Here is a 19,915-nt window from a genome sequence, read left to right on the forward strand (position 1 = left end):
CCTCCTTTTCTTCTAGTAGCTCATAATACACATGCTCTACAGGTGGCGCACTGTCAACGTTTCCTGCTTTCGCCCTTCGGAACAAACATTGCATGGTGGCTGAGAGAGAGTCTGCATGGCGGCATGAGAGAGAGAGAGAGAGAGAGAGAGAGAGAGAGAGAGGGTTGGTTGGTGGTAGTTACAGAGCGTGAGGGAGGCTGGGGGGTTGCATGGCCAGATACAGGGCTACGGGATGGTTGTGATCCTAAAGAGAGAGAGAGAGTTATCGGAATCTACGGGCTACGGGCTGCCATGCACTAATGAAGAAAAGCTCTCGTTGAGCATAGGAGGTTACACATGCAGCAGTTGCACGTCACAGCCTTCAAGTAGAATTGTGTGTGTATGGTGGGGAGATTTTGACAGCAAGAGCCACACGTTGAGCAACCTCGGCATATGGTTTGCATGTTGTAGGGGCGTGTGTCTGTGTGTGTACCTAAAAAGAGAAAGCGATGTATTGCATGCGCAGTCTGTGATTGGCTGAGAGAGAGAGAGAGAGAGAGAGAGAGAGAGAGAGAGCCGCAAGGTTGGTGAGGGCTACAGGGGCGGCCGAAGAGGCGGCACCGAGAGAGACCAAGGGGAGAGAGGAGAATGAACCCTGGTAGTTGAGAAGGTGGTAGGTAGCAAATGCATGCGAGAGGCAGTTGACTGAGGACTATGTGTGGCGCAACCACTTGACTAGAGAGAGGAAAACCGGCGCAGGTGTCTGGTTACAAATTAATTCGCATGTGTTACCATATACATGTGGTAGTGATGTGTGTGAACACACTAGGATCGCCGAGGCATTTTTTCTCTCTTTAGGAGGTTTTTTCCCCCGAGCATTGTAAATACGCCCATCACTCTAGGGCTATCTATCTTTCCATTGCACACTAAGTAACATACTCTCTATTGTGTGCCTTGAGCTTCCTTCGTCTTCTCCAAGCTGTGTGCGTTTCTCTGCAAGCCTAATTCCAACGAGTGGTATCAGAGCAGGTTACGTCTTTTCGGGCTTAGTCACCAACTGCTCCAGCACACGCCTGCTCACTTTCTCCGATTACAGTGAGGTTAGGCGAGCGTTCGCAGGTCGACAAATATTTCAGGAGCGCTCGTAGAGCTTAGTATCCTCAGATTTTTGATTCGGGTTCATTTCGGCCTCCGTTTCCAGTATGGACAGTACTGCATATGCTATTTCGTCATTTTGTACAGAATTTTTGTCAATGTTATTTTCTGCATAACAGGTATCTTACAATCTTCTACGGTTTGTGCTATATATCACGTGTTATTCCCCCTTCATTTCTGCTCTTTTCGGGCAGTTTTCACATCAAGTGCAGCATTTACCATGGCCGACAACAACAGAGATGTGTTCAAGATGTTTACTGCTGACGAAGGTTGGATGGGGGCAATTACCCTATGTGGGCTTATATGATGCAACACATTCTTGTGTACCTTCTGGTTTTGAGGATGCAGGCAATGTTGAGGATGTTACAGGTCTTGCTGCTATTAGAGTTATTTTGCCTACGGTAGAACAATCTCCTTGGGATGTAAAGGATGCACATGCTCATGCATTGATTTCATTGTATGTGAAGTGCACAATTGTTCCTCACATCCGTTCAGCAAAATCTGCAAAACAGGCTTGTGATATTTTGGCTGGTCTTTATGCAAGTCGCAATGAGGCTAAAATTGCTTTGCTGCGTAAAGAGTTGGAGTCGAAGATTATGCATGAGGAAGATGATGTGGACACTTTCCTTGCTAGTGTCAAGGATATCAATGAGCAACTTATTTCTGTAGGTGAAGTCATTTCAGACAGTTCCTTTGTGCAGACTGTTCTTGATGCCTTACCAGATTCTTACCAGACTTTTGCTAGTACTTGGAGACTTATGACCCAAGAAAATCCACAAGTTCTCAAGTTTGATGCATTATGCACATTGCTATTGCAAGAGTAACTTTCCAGCAAAAACAGGACCAGACAGCGTGCAGTTGAACATGCTTTTATTGCTTCTCAAAAAAAGGGTGGTAATAGAAATGCAGCCACCTCTTATGGTTCTGCTGTGAGTGGAAAAAATTCTGTTCCTAATGCTTTTGCTGGCAGCACTTCGTCTGGTAATTCTGGTGATAAGGGCAAAAAGAAGATGCGTTGCCATCATTGTAAAGCTAATGATCACTTGATCAAGTCGTGTCCTAAGTTGAAGGCCAAAGAGGCTAAGAAGAAAGAGGGTGGTTCCACTTCAAATGCTGGTTCCACTACAAATGCAGCCATTGTTGAGTCTTCTGTGAAAGGAGACTGTAATGCTGATGTTGATGCAGAATGGGCTTTTAGCGTAGAGTGCACTTACAATCCTGCCTGAGGCTGCCGTCCATGATGCATGCTTGTCAGTTGCTGTAGATTCACATGTGTGGTATTTTGACAGTGGTGCTACAAAGCACATTACCTCACATCGTGAATTGTTTACCTCTCTCGAGTCTATCCTTCATGGGAATTCAGTCACTTGTGCCAACAATGCCTCTTATCCAGTTTAGGTGTTGGAAAGATTGTGCTTACTACTGCTAATGGCAGTTCTTTCACACTTGTTGATGCACTTTATGTACCTTGGATCAAGAAGAATCTCTTGTCTGTATCCGCACTTACTAGACTTGGACTTGTAGTCAAATTTGTGGATGACAAATGTACAGTTCATGATCTCAGTTTTGGTGATGAAATTGTTGCATCTGGCCTTTTGTGTCGTGAGCTATATAAGCTCACTTTGTATGACAAGTGTGGACAAAGTTTTGCAAATGTTGTTGCAGAATCAAGGGCTATTTCAAATGCAAAACTTTGGCATGCACGTTTTGGTCATTTGAATTTTGCCAGTTTGCTGCGTTTGCAGAAATCTAATATGGTTGCTTCTTTGCCGCCTCTTGAAGCACCTATCATACATGTTTATGAAGGCTGTATTTTGGGTAAGATGCAGTATTCTAAGTTTCCAAAGGATGGTTGAGTTCGAGCCACATGCAGGTTGCAACTTGTGCATAGTGATGTTTGTGGGCCCATGCAAACTCCGTCCTTGGGAAATTACCTTTATTTTGTGACTTTCATTGATGATTACTCCAGGCATGCATGGGTATTTCCGCTTAAAGCGAAGTCCGAAGTTTTTATGTGCTTCAAACAATTTCTTGCTATGGTTGAAAATGTCTCGCAATGTACCATGGGCACCCTCCGTTCCGATTGAGGGGGGAGTATATGTCTCATGAATTCAATGCATTTCTGGCTAGTCGTTGGATAAAACACCAATGTACAGTGCCTTATACACATCAACAAAATGGTGTTGCTGAGAGGAAAAACAAGTCACGTACGAAAATGGCACGATGTATGGTCAAAAGTCAAGCTTTGCCGCATTCTTTTTGGCTTGAGGCCATCATGTGTGCCACTTATGTACTAAACAAGTGTCCTACGAAAGCTTTGCAGTCTATTACTCGATATGAAGCATGGCATGATAGAAAGCCTTCTATTGAGAACATGGGTGTTTTTGGTTGTTTGGTATATGATTTGGTGCCACAAACACAGCGCAAAAAATTAGATGATAAGGCTGTCAAATGTATTTTGTTGGTTATAGTGCTGAAGGCAAAGGTTACAGGTTTTATCATCCGCAAACAAAACGTATTCTGGTTTCACGGGATATAGTGTTTGTGGAAGATTCTGTTCAGCCCTTGCTGTCATGTACTAGAGATAGTAATGTAAGCTCACATGACATTTATGACACTTTGTTGCCTCTTTTCAGTGGTGGAAATATGAATGTAAGTTCCAATGAGGCAAATGTACAGCCTATGGGGGTTTCTAAAAATGTTACAGATCAGCCTATTACTCATGCAGATGTACATGATGTACTTGATGAGGAAAGGGATGAAAATGAGCAGGCTAGAGGTATGCCAAAATGGCTAGTGCACACTTTGCGTGACAGTAATTGGATGCATCTTTGTCTAGTCGAAATCGTTCAGGCTCTCGCCATGCATCTTATGCATCAGATTGTTATGCTTTGGCTATGTCTAGCTTACATGATGTTGAGGAGCCTCTGTCTTTTGATGAAGCACAGAATTCAAATATTGGATGGCTGCCATGCAATCAGAATATGATGCACTTTTAGAAAATGACACATGACTTTATGTGATTTGCCTCCTGGTAAAAAGTGGGTTTACAAGTTGAAACACAAGCCGGATGGTGAGATCGATCGCCATAAGGCTCAACTTGTTGCAAAGGGTTATGCGCAGCAAAAAGTCATAGATTATGAAGAGACTTTTGCTCCCACTTGTCGTATGACTAATGTGCGTTTTCTATGTGCATTGGCAGCTCATTTTGGTTGGGATGTATATCAATCAGACATTGTTACTGCTTTCTTGAATGGTGACATATTTGAGGAAGTTTATGTAACGCAGCCTCGCAGTTTTGTCATAAAAGGACAAGAGGACAAAGTGTGCAGATGTAAAAAGGCTTTGTATGGGTTGAAGCAATCTCCTCGTGCTTGGTATGAGGAAGATGACACTCATCTGGTCAAATGAGGCTTTCGTAACAGTCCAACAAAAAGCACATTGTATGTAAAGCATGAGGGTGATGTACTTCTCATTGTGGTTCTTTATGTCGATGATTTGGTGATCACTGGACCAAATGAGAGACCTATTTATGAATTTAAGGCTGATTTGAATGCTACTTTCAAGATGAAAGATTTGGGACTGTTGCATCATTACTTGGGTATACAGTTTAAGCAGTGTGATGGTGGTATTGCCTACAGAAAAGTTACATAGAGACATTACTATGTAAGTTTGGACTTGAGGATTGCAAACCTATTGCCACTCCCATGGAAACAGGTTTGAAGTTGAGTCTACATGATGCTCGCGATCCTACTGATGTCACTCTTTATCAAACTGATGTTCGCTGCCTCATTTATGTATGCAACACAAGGCCGGATATTCAGTTTGCAGTCTCACAGGTTAGCAGATTTATGCATAGACCAAGGTCTAAGCATTGATAGGGTGTCAAGAGGATTTTTCACTACCTTAGTGGCACTTCACATCTTGGCTTGCTTTATCCCAAGGGGGGATCATTGCCGCAGATTTACATGCTTTTTCGGACTCAGATTGGGCTGGTTGTTTTAACACTCGAGTGTCCACAAGTGGTTTTTGTTTCATGCTTGGCAGTTCATGTATATCATGGTTGAGCAAGAAGCAACATACTGTGGCCACTTCCAATTGTGAGGCTGAGTACAGGGAAGTCTTCACAGCTACGGTTGAGTGTGTATGGCTCAGACGCCTTATGGCTGATTTGAGTGTTGGACAAGACACTGCCAACAATATCTACACTGACAGTCAGAGCGCATTGGCAGTTGTGAGGAACCCAGTTTTTCATGCTCGCACAAAGCACATTGAGGTACATTACCACTTTGTCAGGGAGAGGCTCTCAGAAGGAGAGATCGGCTTGGCTTATGTGCCAACACAAGACAACCTTGCAGATCTTTTCACAAAGGCATTGTCTCGTGAGAAGCTTGAAGCTTTCCGCAAAGCTTTGGGCTTCCTCCCCTTTGTGGGTTGATTATGTCCTCAGGGCATTGCACTTCCCTTTACTCATGTGCCAGCTCTCATTCACCGCATCACTCCAGGGGGGATTTGTTACCATATACATATGGTAGTGATGTGTGTGAACACACTAGGACCATCGGGGTATTTTTTCCCTCTTTAGGAGGTTTTTCCCCCCGAGCATTGTATATACGACCATCACTCTAGGGCTATCTATCTTTTCATTGCATACTAAGTAACATACTCTCTATTGTGTGCCTTGAGCTTCCTTCGTCTTCTCCAAGCTGTGTGCGTTTGTCTGCAACCCTAATTCCAACAGCATGGCGGTTGGTGACCTGTGGGGATGAGAGCGAGCTGAGTGTATACAGTTGCCAGTTTACAAAGAGAGAGAGAGAGAGAGAGAGAGAGAGAGAGAGAGAGAGAGAGAGAGAGAGAGAGAGAACATTGTGGCAGCTAAAGCTAGAGTCGAGAGAGAGAGAACTGGTTGGCACTTTGAGTCCATCATTATGCAACCTGCAGATGGGGAAACAAGCGAATCGATTAGGATTCCCTGCGTGTGGATGTGGCCTACTACTGGTTGCCTCCGCCACCACGAAATCACCGAGCCGGCTTAGACAATGTTTGCCATCAAAATATGATGCTCCAAATTGGTGGTATTCGACTATATAGCATGCAGGTGCTATTGAGAAATCGTCAACCGCGGGGATAACCATCGTTCAAGGATCACCATGTTTTTATATATATATATATTGTGAGTGGGTTGTTTTTCAAACTAATTAACGCCTATTTGTCAGAGATGAACCTCATCCCAACGTGTCAAAAAGAAATAAATTGAAAATACAATCCTTTTTTTTCTTAATATCTCTTATGTTATGTACTCTATCACTGTGCATATTATGCAAGAATCCAATTATGCAATTACGTCGTATATTACACACTCCCTCAATATACGCATGATGCAAGATCAAGGATCTTGAGATAATCGCCCTGCCTTGCTTGCTAATCAAAAAGTTTCATCTTTATATATTCATTCAACTTGTAATTTAGGCCGGTTTCCATTTCAAGCATCATTATTTTATTTTATTTTATTTTTCACACAAAATACGCATGCGTGCATTCCTATATCATGAAACAAAGAATCAAAATAACTTAGCTTTATTCATCCGAGCTCTTCTCCTCTTAATATCCATGCTTGTTAGCAATAGTTGCAATTCCAAGATAGTTTCCAGTGCTCTGATACCACTGCTACAGTCGGAATACGTGGTTGCCCTGCAAAATACCCAACATAACACAATATCTAGCATAAACTGACAAATTTGCATACCTCGCGATTCCCATAGCACATGAACCACGACGTATGTGAACAAAGAGAGACTGAGAGCGAAAAAGAGCAAAAGAGCACGTGTAGATGCACCTCCTAAAGTGGAGTGCTACGCCAGCACGACGAGAGAGAAGAGAGGAGAGAAGAATACACAGACACTGGGTGCAATCTCCCCTTGTGCAAGAGTGAGCATTTTCTTCTTGCTCGCATTTATTTATAGATTTCTTGAATGCCCAAAAATGAGTACAAACTGGCCGACCAGCCATAAATGGCCAAAGCTCATAAAGAGCACTTGAACAATCAAATATACATAAAATGTAACATCCTTCTACATAATTTATTATATGCTGATGCTTTTGCCACCTGTCAGCACTACAGTAAATGGATAAATATCAATTCCATAACATGGACAAGGATTAGCTCCCATGGTTGCAGTTGGTACATTCCGAAAAGCTCTGTCTCATTCTTCCACCTCTGCTCTGTTGTGTTCCATATGTCTCTCCAAGTGATAATTCCCTTATTGTGGAGTCTTTTGGCTGTCCTTAGTTCCTTTTCTCTCTCTTTATGTTTGAATTACGGCGTTAATTTACGGGCCACGGCCATTCATACAGGCCACGGCATTAGGTGCTCTCTTTCTCTGGGAAAATGCCAACATGGCTCAATGAAATTTGATGCAGACTTGCTCTGCGAGCGTATGTGTCGCGACTCGACGCGAGAGAGAGATAGAGAGACAGACAGAGAGACTCCTAGAGAGCTCCTTCTCCAATGCAGTTCTCTGCAGATCTTGAAGATGGGCAAGCTACTACAGCAACCTCTTTACTACCGCACCCAGCTCACCCTGCTCCTCCTCCTTGCTCTAGCGCTCCCTGCAGCCGTTCTGGTACTGCTCCTCTCCCCCAACGCCCATCAGCTCGTGCTCTCCCCCTTTCCCTTCATCTCATCTTCTTGCACAAGCGACCCATTATCCCAGATGCTAAGCACCTACACGACTAGCAATCGAAAGGGCCCATCCTCCTCCACAGGTCGCCATAACAACAATATATCCTCGTTAGAGGGCCTTCTCCCCCCTCCTCACATCCCGTTGCAAGAACTCTTCTCCACTCGGCGCACTCCCACTGCCTTCCCTCGCCAGTTCGCCTACCTCTCCGCCTCCGACCATCCTAACTTCACCTCCTACTTCCTCCCCTTCCCGTCACAACACAAACAACATGCCATTCGCAATGCTTGCATTGAACCCGGTGGCCGTCTCCTGCTTGTCAATGTCACCCCTGATGACCTTGGTGAGCCAATGCGTGGCGGCGGTCGAAGACGCCCCTACCATTGGTACATCAAGTATGCCAACTGCGGCAACGTGACAGAAGATGAATGTGTGGGCGTGCGATATGTGTCCGAGATACCTACCTTTGCAAGATATGTCCCTGGCAACACTATGCACCTCATAGCCTACTACAGACGCAACACCATGCACAACTTTGCAGAGCGAGTTTGGCCTCGCCTTGCACTGGCGGTGTCTCCCTTCAATGAGACCACTGAGGGCCTCCCTGTCGACCACTTCATCTTCCACAAGGTTGAGGAGCTCTTAAAACAAGCTGCCTATCTCGACGACAAAGATCAGGTTAGGGGTACAATTCTCATTTGCTTAATTAGAGTACACCTAACTCGATGGCAATAAACACAAATGCAAGTACATTTGCGTTGCATTAAGCAAATGAAGTCAGCTTATTAGAATTGAGAACGATTAAGAGATTGTGAAGATGCTCTTCAAGTATGAGCTCAAAATGGAAGGTCTCTGTGACCTAGAGGGTTTGCTTGCATGGAGCTGACAAGCAGGAAGCAGATAACCAAGAAAATATCATGAAGGATTTGCATGATTCTGAAAGTGGGTACACTTGATCTTGCACATGCCCGTGCACACATGTACTAGGAAGTACATAATTTTCTTTAACCGAGAAAATATCATCATGAAAATTTACCTGATTCTGAAGTCCCTCTTTCCATGAGAACAAAATGCACAAATAACAGCACATGCATTGAGCATGTTTTCACAGGGTACGGAGATGCACTCAAGTTTTCTACCATGCATTTATGGGAGCAATGTAGTACTTTGACTGTGACAGAACAATAAAAACACACAAATAGGAAGTGAAACAAATTGAACAGTTGGGTGCAACCGAATTGAAAGGGTCATTATGTAGTTCTACACTTTCACAAATCCTTTTCTTTCTTTCCTTGCATTAGTGAATCCTTTTAGCTTGAATGATGATTCCTTTTACTTTTCTTGAGAGAGAGAGAGAGAGAGAGAGAGAGAGAGAGAGAGAGAGAGAGAGAGAGAGAGACCCGATGCGGTCCCAACAATCAACCCTCTCAAGGCCCCCCTACACCGTTGACAATATGGTATTTGCTTTAGATTGCGTAAATGGAATGTACACACATGGAATACCTCAATGCAGACTCTATTGACTTGAACGACAATGTCACCACTGTAACTCCTCAAGATGAGGCACCTACGGGGCTGATTTGATGCACCTTTGGATCCTTCTTGATGTGGGATTGCAGATGGCCACTCAAGGGGATGATCTGGGGTTGAATGTACTCTATTAATGTACAATATGGTATTTGCTTTAGATTGCGTAAATGGAATGTACACACATGCAATACCTCAAATGCAGACTCTATTGACTTGAACGACAACGTCGCCACTGTAACTCCTCAAGATGAGGCACCTGCGGGGCTGATTTGATGCACCTTTGGATCCTTCTTGATGTGGGACTGCAGATGGCCACTCAAGGGGATGATCTGGGGTTGAATTGCTCTCTCAATGTGAGAGGATTGAAGGACTGAAAACGTAAATCTTGATGTCGGCGATGATGGACGGTAATGGAGCACTCGATGCTGGCGAGGGAATGGTCAAGGGGAGACTGGATAGGCTATCGAAGTACATGATCACAACAAGAAGCTTGCGAGGGTAGATCCGAGCCGCATTCTGACGATAGGAAGGACTGAAATCTGAAAAATTTGAGATTAATCTAGGTCACTACTATGATACACCGTTGTTAAGCAAAAACGCTAAGGTTTATGCAAACGCTGGTTGTTCCTATGAAAAACACTAGGGTTGATCTGGGCGATAGATGCAATTTGAGAAAACTGTGAGAGTGCACATGTGCGGAAGCGTGAGCGTGAGAGAGGAGAGGAGAGGGAGAGACAAACAGAAACAAAACGCTAGATGTGAGAGGAGGGGGCTAATCAGGCACCCATGACCACCATCAACCACAAGACCTATAATACAACATATTAGATTACTGACTGTGGGTGCCCCCCTTGGCCCCATATATAGGTGCCCAAGAAGAGGTAAGGCAATGCCAGAAAAAAGCCCCCATGACCCAGCAAGGAATAAATGAAATATGAGGGTGCCCGGACAAGGTGGACAGCCGGCCGAGATGGGCGGCCAGACAATGCAGTGTGTATGCATATGCAAAGGGTGGCCAACCCGAAGGCACACTAGTTGTACATATATGCCCTAGACCTGAGTGAAGCAGAAGAGCGGTGTAAATCTAACACCCCCTCTCAGTATCGGATGTTGAACAAACCGGGTGAAGCCGAAGATGTGAGGCAAATGATGAAGATGTCTGTTGTGATGTCCACTGAAGGACAATACTCCATGAGTGAAGCAGCAGTCTGGAGTGGCACGAACCGTCGAGAGATCAGCCCCCCATGTGAGAGTGCTCGTGAGGGCAGATTAGAGCCGCGTTTTGAGGATGGAAAGGCCTGAAATTTGAAAAAGTTGAGGTTGATCTACTGCAAATTGTGATAGCTAGGCTGATTCATAGTTGTGGAGCAAAAATGCTAAGCCTAATGCAAATGCTAATTGCTCCTCTAGAAAACGCTAGGGCTGATTTGGGCAATAGCTGTAATATGATGAAATGCTAGCTGAATGGTTCCCTTTATAGGCTAGCTAGGAATTTATCTCATAAATTTACTAAGGCTTAGGTGGGGCAAACTGCCCATCAGACCCAACAAAATAAATCATAAAAATAATTTATTAATAAGTCTGGTTGGGGGTTCAGTTTCTGGGTGACAGTGTCGCATGTGTCCATCTGGGAATCCGATCGACACAGGGTTGAATGGCTCATTGGATTTCTCTAACCTAGAACTACATGTACGTTGTGACTTGTTTTTTAGGAATGATGTGATTTGTCCCAAATAATTTAAGAAGTGTGCTTTTATGCATTTGGGATCTCTGGATGTAAGTTACGCATGCTTGTACAAAGTGTACAAAGGTGGTGTGTGCCTGCTCTCTCTATGCATGTATGCTAGTTGTGCTAGGTGTGTAGTTTTGTTGTTGTTGTACATAAAATTGTCAAGACTTCAAATAGTGAGTAAGTGCATTAAAAATATGACGAAGAACTGAACTTTTATGAGCTTGGGGTCGTGAGCGAAGAGGTGTTTTCAGCTGTAAAAAAGAAAGCTTATGTTGCTACAACCTATAGTGCAGGTTGGGGGTTTTGATGTAGGGGTGCCCTATCTTGCTTTGCGAGAGCTTGGCACGGTCAGTTGAGAGTGTGTTTCTCCTCAATGGGTTGATGAAAGTGGATGCGTAGGTCTGCATATTGACCTCTCTTCATCTTGGTTTGAGGTATGGCAGCTACGTTGTATGCAGCTCCTTGTGGTGCAGCTACTCGAGGGTAGACTATGCACTGCAATTCCTTGCACGTACATATATGAAAGAACAAGGTTTTCCCCAGTTTTTATCACTTTTTTTGAATTTTTTTGCTAAAATTTGTGATTTGGATGGGTTTTGGTCAAGCTATGTGTGAGTTTCTATTACCACATGGAAGGGCGTTTGAAAAGAAGTGAAGCCCTTGATTTTATAAGAAAAAGTGCAGAGATTTCCATTGTTTTTCCTTACTTTTTTTCTTTGGTTTTTCTATTCTCTTTGCTTTCTTTAGTGCATATAAATATAGTGGGAGTTGTAGTGGTGTAGAGGGAAGGCTAATTGGGGCTAGTCGAAGTTGAGTGTGAGTGAGGCTGTCAAAATTTGTGAGCGAGGATCATCCCATAATATCTTGAGAGAGATATTCTCTTCATCCTCTTTTCTTTGTCTTGGTTTGAGGTATTGTAGAGGCCATCCCCCCAATCTTTCACATATATTGGTACCCTCATTGAGGAGAAGAGAATCCTTCTAGCAGGGTTTTGATCTTCAGATTGGCGTCCATTTGAAGATCAACTGAAGACGTATGGTGGGAGATGGATATGAAGTCTTCAAAGGTGGGGAAGGAGAAGATGTGGACAAGGTCATCCGAAGGATCGAGTTGATTGCATTGAAGAGAAATAGGATGATGATGCATTCAAGGTACATCTTGTGAGTTTGCTACTTGAAAAAGAAGCACATGAATGGTATGAAGATAGACTTTAAGATGATGCAAAGGGAAGTTGGAACCTTCTTTCTGATGCCTTGAGAGTAGAGTTTGAGAAGGACGATTCCGAGTATTTATGGAGAGAGGTAAGAGCAAGGAGAAGGAAGATAAGCATGAATGATTTTTAGCTTGGGAAGGGTCATTCAACCTACAACCTCTTAGAAGACTTGAAGAATAAGAGGGCCCACATATCATATAAGCAACTCTTGCATTTTAATTAAGAAGTGCAAGACTACGTTGTCCCCCTAGTGTTTTGAGGGTATAGAGTATGTCGGATGTCCACCACCCTTGTAATAGAGGGTAGCTCATCGGTTGCAGGCACCCAAGCTCAGGGGTGAGAATGTATTGGCTCTATGTATGGGAGGTGAGTATGATGTCTGCACTCTATGGTTGTCTGAGAGAGAGAGAGAGAGAGAGAGAGAGAGAGAGAGAGAGAAGGGGGGAGAGAGTGAGAGGAGAGAGAAAATATCTCCCCCAAAAGCTCGCTCAATTGCTCAGAGCACTTCATGAGCGAGGTTTTGGATATAAGATGGCATCTAGAGAATATCCCAAAAAAGCTCAAAGCGGATCTCTCACAAAAGGCTTACTCAAAAACGTATCCCTTGAGGGTGCATGATTGTGTCGATTTTCACCTTGGTGAGATTATGCACAAGGTGTCTCCCATGTCTTGCCAGCATGAATTTGATCCTATGTTGTAGTTGTGTCTGTCGCTAGAGCATCCCCTCATCCTGAGCTTCTTGGATCTCCCTAGCTTGCATGCTTGATTGCTTATAATATGTCCCCCTAATGTTTTGAGGGTATAGAGTATGTCCACCACCCTTTTTCCATTGATTGGCCTCTAATTAACTTCAATACCAAAGGGACCCTAAAGGGATCATATTTTTCTTAAAGATTTGAGAATTAGCATGCTCGTTGAGGATTAGTTTCCCGAATTTCATAATTGAGGATACTCTTGAGAACAATAAGGGGGGGAGTGCTACGTCCCCAAACATTAAGATGGTGTTCGACAAAGTGTGAACATGGCTCTATGGTTAGGGCGGCTAAGGAATCCTATAATAGGACCCTGGGCTCATTTGTGAGCATCTTGAGTGATCACTACACTTGGACTCTAGGCCCATGGCAGCTGCTCTATATCCGTCAGTGTGGGCTTGGTGGTATGAGACACCATCCCTTGTAGTAGAGGGTAATTTGTCGGTTGTAGGCACCGCACCAAAGCTTAGGGGTGAGCCTGTATTGGCTCTATGTATGGGAGGTGAGTATGATGTCTTCACTCTATGCTTGTCTATGAGAGAGAGAGAGAGAGAGAGAGAGAGAGAGAGAGAGAGAGAGAGAGAGAGAGAGAGAGAGAGAGAGAGAGAGAGAGAGAGAGAGAGAGAGAGAGAGAGAGAGAGAGAGAGAGAGAGAAAATGTCTCTTCCAAAATCTCGCTCCGATTTCTCCGACTACTTCATGAGCGAGCATTTTCAATATAAGATTGCATCTAGAGAATATTCCCAAAAAGCTCACTCCGGAGCTCTCTCAAAAACCAATCCCTTGGTGATATCTCTTATTTGTCGGTGCATGATTGTGTCGATGTCCACCCTAGTGAGAGTGTTGACTGGATATACTATTGAAGCAGATATGTATTAAATCTATAGTCCAAATTATGCTTAGTCAGATAATTGTACTGATTAGATTTGTGCTCAGTCAGAATTATGTTGAGTCGGATGTTACTGAGTCGGATTTCTGTTGAGTTGGATTTTTGTTGGGTCGGATGTTGGTTAAACAGATGTTGGTCAATCAGATCTTGCTTAGTCAGATTCTATTAGGCCGTAGGTTAAAGGTATAAATTGTAATGTTGTTGAGCAGTTTTATGAACGACTCTATACACAAATCAGTTTTACGAGTTCTCTCTCTCTCTCTCTCTCTCTCTCTCTCTCTCTCTCTCTCTCTCTCTCTCTCTCTCTCTCTCTCTCTCTCTCTCTCTCTCTCTCTCTCTCTCTCTTCTTGCTCTCTCAATCTTTATGTAGGCTGTTTTGAGAGTCGTCTCTGTGTTTTCCCTGTTGAGGGTGTATGCCCTTAACACATTTGGCGATCCTGCTGTGCCATTGAAGGTTTCACAAACACATTTGGCGAACCTACTGCAATTGTTTGTGTGTTGTGTCTGACATTCTTGTCTTGCTGAGAGTACCTTCTGTAATGGTATGTCTACTGGGTTTGATTACCTTCTGTGTTAGAATTCGAGGTTGGTGTTTGTGTTTCACAAGTGATAATGCAAGAACCTATCCCGAAGGAGAAATTGTTAGATCGAGGAGCGAAAATTTAGGAGCAGCAGATCATGTTTGATTAGAAGCGTTGTTGCAGATTCGAAATTTAGATTTTGCTGCTATACGTGCTACAGATTCAGTAAAAGGAAGAAAGAGAAATGTGAGATTTTCATGAGTAAGAAGCATGAGGTGGATGATTGCCTGTGTGTAGTTGATGAGTGCTCAAAGAGAGATGCTTGTAGGAAGTGGTGCATGGTGGATTTGTGCACAAAACTTCATAACATTAGCCGCAAATTGCAAAAGGAAACTTCCTATAACAAAATGGAAAGAGACTTAGAGAAGTTAGATGATTTTGAAGATGACTTGGAGAATGCATATGAATGGCTAGATGATCATAAAGGGGATAGGCCAAAATCATGTTCTAGTAGAAAGAAGGTTTTCAAGTTGCAAAAAACATGTGGGAAGCTGAGGGATGCATATGAAAATGAGTTTGAAGGGGATTCGAGTGATGATTGATGATGATGATGGATGGAGCATGGAGCATGGAGCCTAGAAGAGCCCCTAGATACCCCTAACCTACCACTAGAGTATACCCATGGAGTGGAAGAGGAAGATCCATTGCTTAAATGTTGGTGCAATGAAGATCGAAGCTTCATGCACCAAACTTACACGTGATAACACATAACATTAATTCCCTCGCAGTCTCAGACCCAAGACCTCACACACCTTCAAAGATGGTGAGAGCTAGCAGGGTATGAGACTAGATGTAGAGGAAGAAGAAGTATTCTTACGAAAAAGAAGTATTTCCTCACTTAATTACTCTTGTAGCTTAGATTAGCTTAGTAATTAGATAATAGAGGATAGAAGCATGGCATTGAAGCTTGGCTCTTGGTTGGATTTGCATTCCATATCCAAGAGTTGTTGGTGTAGGCCTCCATTCTCAAAACTTGAAGGTGAGCTTTCCATTAAAGCTTGGAGAAGGAGATGACTTTCTTGCTCTACACATGATTTGTGTGAGTGTGTGTGTGCGTAATTGTGTTAGGAAAAAGTGAGGCTTCTCTCTCTTCTTGGGCGGCCCCTTCTCCAATTTACTCTTGCTGGCATCCTATTGGCCCTTGAAAAGCTTAGCCAATAGCATTTGAGAAAGCTTTTTACTCATGCTGGCTCCCTATTGGCCCTTGAAAAGCTTAGCCAATAGCATTTGAGATGCCAAGTCAAGAGCCTTGTGACAAGTGTCCACCCTTTTTTCCTATTTGTAAAAACTTAGATAATTAATTTTATTATCAGAATTCTTATTGGACCTTTTAGTCTTCTGGCCAATAGGAATTAAGCAAATTTGTGGGATGCTTATTTCTTATTGGACCTTTTGACTGTCCAATAGTCTTTTTGGGAGATTAATTCTCATTGGTTCTTCTATCAAGCATTTTTAAAATAAGAAATTGAATTTACACTAGCTCAATCCTCATTGGTCCACCTCTTTGTCCATCTAATAGGATTCAGGCAAAATTGGGGATTTTGTTGCATGCCTGACATGTGTCCGATTTGCTTTTAGGTGTAAAGGTAAGCTTGTGTGTGTGTGTGTGTGTGTGTTTTGTCTCATCCCAGCTCGCCGACTCTCTTGTCTTCTTGTTGTAGCCACTTTGTTGACTTTAGCATTCAACACTTTAGTCACTAAGAGCAGTTCCCATGGCCTAGAACTTTTAGAGTAAAAATTTGGAACTTTTCCCTATGGAAGTCTTAATGGAGTTAAACCTAGAGGTCTTTTAAACCCATTGATGTACTTTTCTCTTTAGCAGACCATCCCCATCTGGATCCCCAATTCCCTTCTTTTGGATCCCCTGTTGAGACCAGTCTGGCAGCCTTTCTAATATCCAACCTTTGCTCCCCCCTGGTATTTTCCTATATAAATGATCAATTTAATATGAGAAAATCATTTGGGAAAAGTAGATATTAGGTTTTTATGACATTAGTTGTCTCTTGATATCATAGTCTTCCTCGACTATGAGGTAGAGAAGATAAAGCCTAATCATTAGTCTATTTGCTAGCGGGTGGAGGATCCCTATTTTACCCCACGACATTGTTCCAGGATGGATGACTAATCCATTTGGTGCTTGAGAGACTTAGCTGCCGCAAGCATGTCTGCTCATTAGTCCGTATCAATCTTCCATAGTAGAGTGACAAGCTCTACTTGGTATTTGGGAGATTTCATCGCCACAAACATGATCCTTAGCATGCATACTTCTTAACATTTGTGTACAATAAAGAAAAAGAGAGTCTTATAAGACAAAAATATTGATCATTTAAAACATAGTTACATTTGCTTACTCTAGGGAATCACTGTAAGCATTGACAAGGTTTAGGTTATCCTTTAATTGTATGCCTTGCATCCATCTAGCATGTTCAAAAGGATAATTCTAAAACTTAATAAGATATCATCGGATAATCGTACTGCCTCTCAATACCTTGTCTTTGTGTTGGAGAATGGACTCGGGCTGCAGTACCTCTTCTTGGTCTTCAATCTCCGGTGGGTCTTCTATGGTTGCTTCTTGGGGTGGCTCTCCTTCGTAAGGCTTTAACAGGCTCACATGGAAAGCATTGTGTATGAGCCAGTGGTTGGGCAACTTAAAGGCCATAGTTCTAGTTTGACATAGTACTTTTGGTGTCCTGTGTAGGCTTCTTGCCCGTCGTGTGCCTTAACCGAGCCTCGGGAAATTTAAGCAAGAGCCAATCATTTTCTTTAAAGGTCATGACTCTTCTGTGCTTGTTAGCAACAACCCTTTGCCTTTGCTATGAGTTGGATATAGCATCTTAATCTTTTGGAAAGATTCTTGTAGGTCGCAACTATATTGATCTGTAGCAAAGATCTTCCCATGTAGCTTAAGTAGCAGGGGACTTTTTTATCTTACCTCAAAAGGTACATGGAATGTGTTATTGTAAGCATACTCCACTGAAGGTAAGTACTTCTCCCATCGGGACCTTTGATCTACTTTAGTGACATAAGCTGTAGCAGGGGACTTTTTTATCTTACCTCAAAAGGTACATGGACTGTGTTATTGTAAGCATACTCCACTGAAGGTAAGTACTTCTCCCATCGGGACCTTTGATCTACTTTAGTGACATAAGCTTTTAGTAGATCAAGAATTATTAGGTTAGCTATCTCGCTTTGGCCATCCGTTTGCGCATGATAGGCCAAAGAGAAATTTAGTCTTGTACGTAAATTCTCAAAGAGACCCTTCCAGAAATTGCTGGTCATTCTAGGATCTCTATTCGACACTATTGACATTGGCAAGCTGCGGTACTTAAATATTTGTGATATAAAGAGGGTTGCCATTTGATGGGCCTTAATAGTCTTTTTGATAGGTATGAAATGTGCTTGTTTGTTGAACCTGTCTACTATTGTCCATATTCCTGTATTCCCATGGATAGACTTAGGCAATCCATGGATATGCTCTCCTAGGGTGAATTAGGGATTGGAAAAGGTTGAAGGAAACCAAGTTGCTTCCCTCTATCAAACTTCATCTTTTGGCAAACCACACATTTTGAAACATACTCTTGTATGTTCACTTTCATGGTAGGCCAATAGAAGTACACTTCTATCCCTCTTGGGTTAGCTTGAATCCCGCTTCACCCCGCATATGGAGGAGCATGAGATTCATACATTACTTTCATGTACTGAGTTAGTAACACATAGCCTATTACCATAGAGAAGATAACCATCTTGTAGGGTAAATGGTTCCTCTTTCTTTCCTAGTGCAAGAGCTGACATCACATCTTTAAAATCGGGATCAATGCGTACTCATCTATCATAGAAGATAGATCATTGTGAGTTGCTATGGAACTCTCGTTCATATGGAGAGTGCATCGGCTACTTGATTATGCTTGCCAGTAATGTGAGCAATATGAAAATGAAAATGAAAAAAGAAATTTTTCCACCTCATTTGTTTGTCAGAGAGCTTCGTCTGCGTCATGAAGTACTTGAGGCTTTGGTGATCCGTTCGTAGAATGAAAGGAGTCCCCAATAAGTAGTGCTTCCACGAGTCTAGGCATGTAGAAGTGCGAGGAGTTCCTTTTCATATATGCCTAGAGCTTGCTCAATGGAGTCAAGCCTTTGACTTTCATAGGCTATGGCATGCCCTTCTTGGAGCAAAACAGCTCCAAGGCAATCACCACAAGCGTCACATTGGACCTCAAATGGCTTTGAGAGATCCAGTAGTGTAAGCATAGGTTGAAAGATAAGCTTCTCTTTAAGCTTTTCAAAAGCAGTGTTCTTCTTGGTAGACCATGGATACTTAACGTTCTTTTTTGTTAGGTCATACAATGGTCCTACTAAAGGCCTTTGGGAGTTGACATACTCCGTCATATCTTTAGATAAACCCGCACAAAATTGTTGTTTTTGCTCTCCAAAATTTATCTTTTTATAGACAGTGGCTTGGAGATGTAAATCCCAAAACTTGTCTCCGTATTTGTGGATAGATTCGTAGGGAGAGAGCTTCAAGCTTTGCCATTCGGTGAGCACTTTTTCTTTGGCATCGCTAGCCAAAAACTGCTTCATAATGGAAGCTCTTAAAACTTTCCATGTTTGTGGAGCTTCACCGTTTGCTCGTAGGCTACACCACCATTGCCTGGCGGACTTTTGGAGATTCATGGCTACATGACGTATCTTAGAGGACTTCGTGAAGCCCTCATCTCCAAATGCCGCATCAAATTGTTGAATAAAGGCCAAGACTTTGCCCGTTAGCACCAAAGGTGCCATCGTAGGTAAGAAAAGAGATACTCTTTCCTGCCTCCTTGAACTGTTTGAGCTTGGATGAAGCTTGGATGACCTCTTTCCCCTCTTCTAGGTGAGGAGATTGGAGAATCCCATGGATGCGTAATTGTTGTTGCACTTCACCTTGCAGGGATGGGTTGCCCATGGCTTGTTGAAGCCTAGTAACCAGATAGTTCACAAGCATAGGGGCATCATTAGTAGCTTGATCATTAGCAAAATCAAAGCCATCAACATTAATTTCACTCTCTCTACTATTGTTAGCCATTCCAACTAAGTTTTAGGTGTAAATGTTTACTTGTACTTTGGCACTTCAAGCCCTAGTTGCTACTCCTCTTTATTTCAAAGATAAGCACTCAAGCATCTATACCAGTGGCTCGAAATATCATTAATTCCAAGGAATAGAAGAGAGCTTTATCATAGCCCAATCGGCACCGGTTCCTGTCAAGCTTCTAATAGCTCAATAATGATTAAAGTCGTAGGCAAGTCCCTTGGGACTCCATTATTAAGACCATGGCTCTCGACGGTGATACCCCATTAACTGCACGAAGCAGGCCCACCTCAAGGATAATAAATCCCTATTTTGCTTACCCTCATGCAATTAATAATACGAA

The 19,915-nt window shown here is 42.9% G+C and overlaps 1 protein-coding gene across 1 annotated transcript in view; it reads left to right on the top strand.

Annotated features, from left to right (window-relative positions):
• Positions 1 to 7,355: 7,355 nt before the first annotated feature.
• Positions 7,356 to 19,915, top strand: part of LOC147424083 (uncharacterized) — a 49,442-nt gene continuing 36,882 nt past the window's right edge. The window contains exon 1 of the mRNA XM_086502050.1: positions 7,356 to 8,492. Within this exon, the coding sequence (XP_086358176.1) occupies positions 7,371 to 8,492 (1,122 nt within the window). The 5' untranslated portion in view covers positions 7,356 to 7,370. The remainder of the gene's footprint in view (positions 8,493 to 19,915) is intronic.

This window comes from Adiantum capillus-veneris, chromosome 26 (genome assembly GCF_014529385.1).
Source record: "Adiantum capillus-veneris isolate H3 chromosome 26, ASM1452938v2, whole genome shotgun sequence".
Classification (NCBI taxonomy): domain Eukaryota; kingdom Viridiplantae; phylum Streptophyta; class Polypodiopsida; order Polypodiales; family Pteridaceae; genus Adiantum; species Adiantum capillus-veneris.